Source organism: Cygnus olor, chromosome 6 (genome assembly GCF_009769625.2).
Source record: "Cygnus olor isolate bCygOlo1 chromosome 6, bCygOlo1.pri.v2, whole genome shotgun sequence".
NCBI classification, from domain to species: Eukaryota; Metazoa; Chordata; class Aves; order Anseriformes; family Anatidae; genus Cygnus; species Cygnus olor.
Window position 1 is genome coordinate 15,061,705 of NC_049174.1, and position 9,353 is coordinate 15,071,057.

Sequence of the window (9,353 nt, forward strand, 5' to 3'; positions counted from 1 at the left end):
CTGGTCCTCCAGCGTGGTGTCTTTACCTTACTGCAGGCAGCATGACAGCTCCTTTGACAAGTGATGATGATGATGAAAAAATCCTGTCTGCCTTTGAAAGATGCTAAGGAATTTTTATTTTTATTTTTAAATTAAAAAAGGTTTCATGGCTTCTGTTTGGAATGTGTGAGCTATTGCTTCTGGGCTGCATTAAAAACAGCTCAAGCACAGTTTCCTGTCCTTATTTATTCATTAATTTATTTAAGTCCATGAACTTTTTTATTTATTTTTTTTTTATTTTCGTGGGTCAGATCATGGAGTTTTCACTCACATACCATATGTGTGAGGAACTTATGCTGTGGCTTGTCCCAGGGACTCTGTGATCCTGAACTGCAGAGTAAACTCAAACTAACCCAAATGAAACAACATCCTAGCACAGCGTAAACAGGCAAAAAAAAAGGGATGTAGTTTGCCACTGAACATCTGAAGTTCTGAAGTCACACATCAGCTTGCAGATAGAAGGGTTTTATCAAGCATAGACATTTTCTTTCCAGTTCAAGAATTCCTCTGTTGCCTATTAGGGCTCATGCAGTGTTTGTTTTATGTATTTCATTGTTTCACCGTGTCAGCTGGCCCTTCTCAGCACAGCCTTGAGGAACACAAAGGTCTGCACTGCCCGGACCAGCAGTGCCTGATCTCTGAGCATCTTTGTGCCAGTGGTAACGCACACAGAGCTAGCTGTACCAGTCCTGTGGTGGGAGACAAACAAATCTTTTTCATTGCTTACTGCCATACCTCCATGAAGTCCTAGACTATAATAAAAACAGACAGCACACTTAAATGATATTCAAATTTAGCATATAGAGAGGCCAACTTCTTAGACCAAAAAAAAAAAAAAAAGAAAAGAAAGAAGTTAATGACAGGTTTTTTTATAACCACATTAGAAGCCTAAATTTGCAATTGAAAACAGCTGTTATTCGGCTTACTCACTCTCTATTTTCTGAACCAAAGTAAGCAGTATGTCCTACCAGAATCTCATGCTTTTGAAAAACATATCAGTTTTCATGAACTGTGAGACCAAGAGTTCTCTGTTGATTCAAGTTTCAGTGAGTGTTTTGCCCGAGAAAGGACTGCAGGACTGGTTTACAGTTGACCAGAAACAGCTGTCACCTACCTAGCAACTCCCTTTTGCCTTGCAAGAAAAAATGTGATTGTTAAATGTAAAACTTCAATGTCAGATAGAACATAACACATCTACCCTCTCAAGGATATACTTCTGGCATAGTTTGCATCATCAGAAAAGCACAGCTATACATGGCAATAAGATTTATTATGCAGGGATAGACTGGGAGTGTCTAGAACCAATTTAGCATTAAAAAAAAAAAAAAAAACCAACAATCTGCTTTGGGTTGTCATGGGATTGCAGCAGGTGTAAGGGCCATTCTTACTCCCACTACCCATCCGTCTGCGTTGTTTGAGGCTGTACTAAATACTGACCCTGCCCTTGAGGCATCTCACCAGAGCTTTGGAGATCCTGCAGTGAGCTGGGAGGCATGAGTCCCTGTACGGACAAGTGAAAGTCAGCTGGGAACACAACAGAAAAATTGCTAACGTCCAAACACAGACTGCAAGCAAGTTCCTTATCTGGATATGGGTACAGCCTTCTTACGAGTTACCTTTTCTACCTTGAAATGAGATTTGCCAAATACAAAAAGGCAGCTCTGAAGAATTATCAAAACACATTGCTATGTTTTTCTTATTTCCAAACACTAAGTAACATTTACATTACAAGGAAGGAAGCCAAACCATGCAACTGAGTAGAAAGGAGAGTTGCAAACAGCAAATACATAGAAAGTTCAGAAACACAGAATTTATTCTGTTTACCCCTATTGTAATATTTCAAGAAGACTGAACACTCTGACATGAACTGAGCAGACCCTGCCAGCCAGACTGTTTGATGTTGCCTTGGCTCTGTGACAAAGCCAGTCTATACAGGAGCGCTGGCATTGTTTTCTGATCAAAGTGAGCACTAATGGCATTAAACCTGAGCTGTGGTCTGATATGTTTTCCTCCCTCGGCTGTCATTTCTCTACATTACTACCAGCTTTTACGTGAGCCATTGCAGTATGACACTGCTGGTTTAAAGCACGGATAGACCTGTATTTCATATAGTAAGAACTGATTTTCATATATAGTCTCCTACACTTGGTAAGGAAACAGGAGATTGTGAGTATATTATGGCATTAAAGAAAAGGTTGCTTTCCAGGTATGTAATTTTCAGTTTCTGTTGGCTTCAATGATACTGCAAGAGAAAGAAGAAGCAGGAGAGCTTTTAGCAATTTTTGGATTAAGCTCTTCTGCAGCATGACACGTAAAAATGTCTTTAAAACTAACCACATGCTTACATCCCTTTTTTAAAGGATAGGGATCGAGCAACTGTAGCTATAGCAGGATATGACTGGGCTTCCTCAGTAATCCATACAGGCATCCTGCTTAGGATGAGACACTGCAAGTTTCTGTAGTTCTGCCCACTAAAATTAGGCTCTGCTCTCACAGACAGTAAAACGGTCTTGTAATTTCAAATAATAGTAAAACCAATTAGATATTACGAAATCAAATATCAGATTCTCAGAAAAAATATAGCTCAACTGATGGCAACAATCACTCAAGGTAAATCACTTCATAACTTGAGTCTCAATTTTTCTAGTGCTAACTTCTCTGCTGAGATGTGACATAATCCACAATAAAGCACTTTACAGAACACATACAGAGAAAGTTGAGGTTTTTTTCGTCACTATGTTGCTTCACAAGCCCATAATGTCCACTGCAATCATTACTGATGCTGTCACGATTCAAATTTCTCTTTTGCTGACTTTGATTGAAATTATATATGATGCCAACCAGAGTAAGCAGAAGTAAATGCACCAATCAATGATACTATGGTCTTGATATTAGCTCCTGCAGTCACATCTACCACCTGCCTGTAAATCATTTAGTGTGGTCTGGCATTTACCGTCTCCTTGGAAGCAGGGAAGCCAAGGAGACTCTTCTTAAAATTTTGAAGTAGTTGTCATCTCCAAATGTTGTTTTAAATGACTTATCCTTAGTAGCCATTCCATCTTCACTTTATAGTACAATGGCCCTTACCTACATCCGTGAAGACAGATTCCTCTCAAATCTGCTGTAGACATCAGCGATGGATGAGAAGACTTAGAAGAAAATGACTGTTTTAGATCTATGTATGGCACAACTCAAACAGAATTTATTACAAAGTTTTGAAATGTCCAAAATCATTTTACTCCCTTCTGGTTTCCAGATGGGTCTATATCCAGAATGCCAGAATACCACAAAAATGCTACTTTTTTCATGCTGCAATCAAGAGCAGATGCAACAGAAGGCTATAGAAAAGTCTAATTCTCAGAGAATGCCTCTCTCTGATTTTCAAAATAAAAGAAGTTTAGATAATTTGAGTAAACTTTGCATGGGCATCTGAACATTTAGAATTGCACTGGTCATGCATTTCATGCTCTTGGAAGCATATACTTCACTATCTGTTCCTAATGAGGGAATTGGAGTACTTCAGTGGGTAAAAATCAAGAGACAGGATTCTAGTTTAGTCCAGTTCTAATTTAATAGTTGTCTTTGACAATATCACTTAAATTCTCTTCTGCTCAGTTTTCTCATATATTTAGAGAATCATGCTTCTAATGAAAATTGTGGTAGTGTCAAGTTTTCACCCTTACTACTGTTATTTTATTGACTGTAAACACGAGCATTAATGAATTAACCATTGTTTGGAGATGAATCATTATTTGTTATACTATTGAACTCTATTCAAAATCAAGTAGCAAACTAGCAGTAGGAGTTTAATCTGCAAGTTGGCAAGAGTCTCTAGGACTTGCTGACCCCTCTGAAAGTTGAAGGTATACAATAATTTCACAAGTTGCCCGGCACCTTGCAAGATCACACCCATAATGAATTTATTTACTATTCATACTCCCGTTGTAAATCTATAATCTGTCTTTCCAATTTGGCTTTGTGGATCTTGTATTCGGTGGGTTTACATAGCTACATGTGCACGCTCCTTTCAAAACACTTGCCCGTATCAAGCATGCCATGTGGAAACCTGTATGCACATACTCATGCACAAACGACATGAAGGGGGGAAGGAAAATGAAGGTGCTTATAATTTTGTTATTTTTGTCTTACTCTGTATAAAATAATAGTAATAAAAAAAGGACAAGATTTTAATTTAACCAAAGAACCTTCATCAATACTAGTTTCCCAGTACCTAATAAGAGGGGATAACATATCAATGAATAAACATAAGTGAAAAGGACGAATACTAGCTCTCGGGTTTACATGGAAGTTTACTGATACTTGCAGCAATCCTAACTGATAATAAAAATGATTTATTTAAGATTTATTATGAACATTGCAGGAAAGGAGATAACAGACATGCACCACTTTGTTTACACTAAAATTTCCTGTAAATTAAAAAGAGTTCTTATTCTCTGTTTGGTTTTGATTTGGTACTCTACCAGGTATCTGTTTATAAAAGGAAATATGACGGTACAAACTGTACAAAGTGAATTGCAAAAGAGATTATCAGTCAAGGTGAGTTTGCTTTAAATTAAGTCCTAGCAACACAGGCACTGTAGATCCCATTAACCTATGGAAAGTCGGTCTGAGGCAGATCTTTCATGCATCATTACTGAGAGCTGAACTGCCTGAAACATGGGCCAGAATGCTACTCTCCAAACTGGGATCAGCATTAGCCCTGCAGCAAATGCATGGGTCACTTGCAGTGTCAAAATAATATAACCTTAGCCATATGCCATGCTTGAACATCCCTAATCCGTGCTATGCTGCAATGATCTCAACCTCAAGAGCAGGGCTCTTTAAATGCTTCTCTCAGCGCATTTCTCAGGAATTTCAGCTACTGGTGACATTAATCAGGTCGGGAGACCATCAGCACACTGCAGCAAGAGGAGATCCCAGTAGAGCTAAGATGGTTTAATTTTACTGAGATACCAGTGCATGCAGTAATGATCTAAAGGATACATCAGTGAGGAAAAGCCTGAACTGCTTTTTAAAGAATGAACAGATAAGACAGGAAAATAATGTTGCAGAGGGCTATATAAGATAAAAGTTTGATGTGAAGTAAAGTAGGTAGTGTGTTTCAAATTACGTCTTAAGAACTCAAATTATGTCTTAAGGGTCGGGATCATGTTTACTCTCCTTGTGCATACAACAAAACATAGAAAAGTATAAAATACTGAAATTATTGCCATCATCTGAAGGCCAAGATTTACATAGATTCATGGTTTTTACTCCAAACTGTTCTATGGTCCATTATTTAATATTTAGTGCTTCGAAATTAATGCTGGATTTCTAAAATCATGTAGTTCATTGGCTAACCATTCTGCAGACAATCCCGAATACACAAATTCAATAGTTTAGAAAGTATGTTAGCACTCACCTGGGGGCACATGCTCATTCATGATGACGAGTGATGCTGGGGTAGGCCTTCTTTTCCTGATCTGTAACATGCACAAACCAAGCAGAGTCATCAGGGCCCACCAATCACCCCACACCCAAAGCAAAGCAATCAATCCATCTGATGTCCTCCTGACTGTAAACCAGGCAAAGTTAAAAAAGAAAATATTTGAAGGAACAGCAGCACATCGCTGTCTTTCTGACTGCTCTTCTGGACTGACAGTGATCAGGGTCATGCGGCTGCTTGTATATTGAAGTCTGAAACACAGGGGAGAGCCTTCTCGAATAAGTTTTTGGACATTCGTTGCTGATGTGTTTTGGTTATATCTTAAAATATTGGCATTTAGCTTTGTTTCAGGAAAATAACTGCAGTAGTTTGTGAACTTATATATGCAAATAGCTACTGCTGTTACAGCTCTCACAAGCAATTATGAATATGAATATTTTTGAAGCACACTTGAGAGCTGACATTGCATATATGTTTTCTGATGAATTTATATTTCTAAACTGTGGCCAGAAGTGGTGTTATTGTTCTTTAACTAAAGAAAACAGTAGTCAAGACTTTAAAAAGAATGTTTCCAAATGGCACTAGCATAGATATTTACCTATCAATATGTAATTCTGAATAGAAATTGTATGCAGTTCTTATTATTCAAAGTTTATTTGACTCAGCTATTTTGTTCCATTAACACTGATTGAACTACATGACAATGGACTACCCTCCTATAATGGACATATTTGCATTGAAAGTTGCTACACTAAAACTTCCAGGCTATCAATATTCTATTGAATTTAAGAGAGAGACTGAGTATTTCAGCTAGAAACCACACTGACACGAGTGCTCAATGTCAGTGCATTTGTTCTTTCTTAGTTGCTGAGCTCTGTAGTGAGCTGGGTTAAAATTTTGCTTTCAGAGCTGTAAATGGAAAATTACATCATCAGGTTTAATGGGGTTATTCCAGATTAGAGTAGCTGACTGCAGAATTTACTAATTTAATTTCATCACACCTCCACAGTATAACTGAATAGCACTTGGAATTAAACTCACAACAACAAAATGATTACCCTTAAATACTAGGCAGACTTTGTGACACAGCATTTCAAAAGCCATGGGAATTCAGTGAAATCCAAATGTTATGGTTCTTACAGATTTCAGAAAAAAAAATCAGAACACATCCTGCTTGAATTCAGTGCAGGACTTTACCATAAGACATGGACGTCTTATAGTTCAGAAGTACCAATGGACAAAATGAAGACCTGCAGCAATTCGCTCCTGCACCCTTCTAGTACTTCTTCATTCAGTGGTCATTCACAAGTCATCACTTTCTGGCAAAGGCTCACATCAGAATATTCAGGAAACAAGATACGTGTCCTGAAGGTGCCAATACTTTCATCGTTAACACAGAACTGTCAAGGTTATGCTATTCCCCTGGTATCATCTAAAACTAGATGTACAAAAATAGAAGCAAATGTCGAGAAGTACTTGCACTGAGAGAAATATACTGGGTGACCTAATTACAATTTATCCAGCTTTTCTACTAAGCTTATGTTTGTCCTTCTTTATGTACATCTATGCATAGCTGTACATAATAACCATGTGTACAGAAAAACATATTTCCTCTATAGACTGCTGTATTGCCTTATATATATTACAAGTATCTGTGTACGTGTATGGGAGTCAAAACCTAAAATAGTATACATATTAATCTCATACATACATAATTCTACATCCAGACATACTTCTACGCTTACGTACATACTTTTCAAATATTTAAAACATTTTAGAAATGATATAAATAAGACTATAATAATCATGTAAAATACAGGATATAACTGAAGGGATAAATTGTGCAAAATGTAACTCATTTTATCATGTTAAAATGAATGGTAAATAAGCTGTCTTCTAACTGGACTGTGCAATATGTCTTATTAGGTACCTATTATAAACTTCACGTTTTGCTTTATATAAAAACAATCTTCTTAAGTTGATTGAAGAATGTGTATTCAAGTGGAGCGTATACATTAGAGCACAAGGTCCAGTTACAGGAACATCACAGAAAATATATACTGAATAAATCTACCTAAGATAAAGAAGGCTTATTCTGGCTGGAGGATATATCCAATTCTCTTTTTGCATGTATCCAGACAGTGCTATAACCTCCAAAGCATTTAATCTGTAGTTAAGCTAATATAAGTTGGAAAAGCATTTAGGCCATAAGTATGACCTGTTACCACCCTACACCTCGCCCCCATTCTACCCCTTTCCCTCAAAACCATGAGAGAAACTTGTCTTCTTACCTGCTCAGCTGCTTCAGGATCTATTTGACTCTGAAAGAGCGGCACAGCAAACTGGATCTTTTTGGGGCTGTTGGGCTCCATCGCAATGCTGAGATGAGGCAGGCGAGAGCAGAGCCTGGAGCGCCTGAGAACAGAGCCTTGTTCTGTGGCTCTCCCCGGCACGCTCCCTAAAGCCACGCTGTGTGCTCCTCAGTAACAGCTGTAATTCCAGACTTAGCAAGTGGATCTGTGTGAGCTGAGCAGCTCCCTTATTCCACATCCACAGAGATGCCGCTGGCTTGACTATTTTTCCCCCCACTCCCCTCTCCCCTCTCTTCTCCAGTCCTTCAGATCCTCTCAGCACAAAGCTAAAAGGAACAATAAGCTAATTGTGTACCAGTTCACTTCTGCATATGCCAAGCATTCACTCAGAAGCTAATTGAAAATGCAATACTAGCATTGCATGGCCTGGAGCCCTGGGATTTGAAAGAGAGGATCTCTCCACTGTACATTACTATCTGGCTGCTCAGAAGTGCAATGCAAGCTCCCTCTGAGTATTGCTGATGGGCTCTTAATTATTGATGAACACAAATCAGGAAGTTTTCAGATTTTGGGGGTGGAGGTAGCAGGAGGGGTGGATGCAATAATTCCGTCTCTGTTACAGTGTGCCAGAACCACTCTCTTCTTCTCATGTATCACACAACCACCTTTGCTCTTCCAAATACTTTTCTAAACCTCTTCCAGGAAGATTTTTTGATGATGATGCTACATAGATGCCTACACTTTCTTGAAGCATATCTGGCGTGCTAAGTGCAGTTTGCACCTTAGGCTAGTTCATATTTAGACTGCAAACTCTTCTGGTAGGATCCATCTCAGATAACTTCAGATACTGAGAAGTTCTGCATTTAAGCCAGCAATCTGGGCTCCCGACAGCTTGACACATCAGAGCATGTTTCGTTCTGTCCCGCTTAAGTGCAGTATAGCATCTACTGGAGATGACATTTTATCTCTGTCAACCCTAGAAAAAGTAAAGATGGCTCAGCCTACTCACTTTGCTTTTAGAAGGCTAAAATTCAGAGTCCCAAATCCTACTTTGGGGTACAAAATCTGTGCCTTCTTTTAAGACCAGGAAAATAATTTGGTCAATCATACCAGTAACATTCTGGTGAATCTGCTTGATTTTCACTTTTAATTTCATCTTAATGAGAAGTATATGAAACAATATACAGTGACCATTAACATAACCTACCCATTTGCTCAGAGCTCCTGACCACTGCAAAGCAGCACAGCAGAGCTCCTGCAGCAAAGGTGCTCTTGATACTAAAGCTGTGTCCCTGGACAGACAATGCTGTAGGCAGGTCAAAGGACTATGTTGTAAGCATAGGTCTAAGCCCACAGCCAAAGAGCATTGGCTCAATCTCGTGGTAACCATTACAAACAATTGGAAAGAAAGAAAACAAGGCAAGTCCTGACTGGTATGGCACTTCGAAGAGTCAGCTTTATCTGGGATAAGGCTACCTGCAGAGAGCAAGTGAATTTTCATCAGCTTTTTGTAAGATTTGTGAACTCTCTCAGTAGAAATACAACCAGTCAGGATG

The 9,353-nt window shown here is 38.6% G+C and overlaps 1 protein-coding gene across 1 annotated transcript in view; it reads right to left on the bottom strand.

Annotated features, from left to right (window-relative positions):
- Window positions 1–9,353, bottom strand: part of PPP1R1C (protein phosphatase 1 regulatory inhibitor subunit 1C) — a 48,219-nt gene extending 38,866 nt beyond the window's left edge. The window contains 3 exon segments of the mRNA XM_040561861.1: window positions 5,462–5,522; window positions 7,777–7,932; window positions 7,934–9,353. Coding sequence (XP_040417795.1) covers window positions 5,462–5,522; window positions 7,777–7,932; window positions 7,934–8,035 — 319 coding nt within the window. The 5' untranslated portion in view covers window positions 8,036–9,353.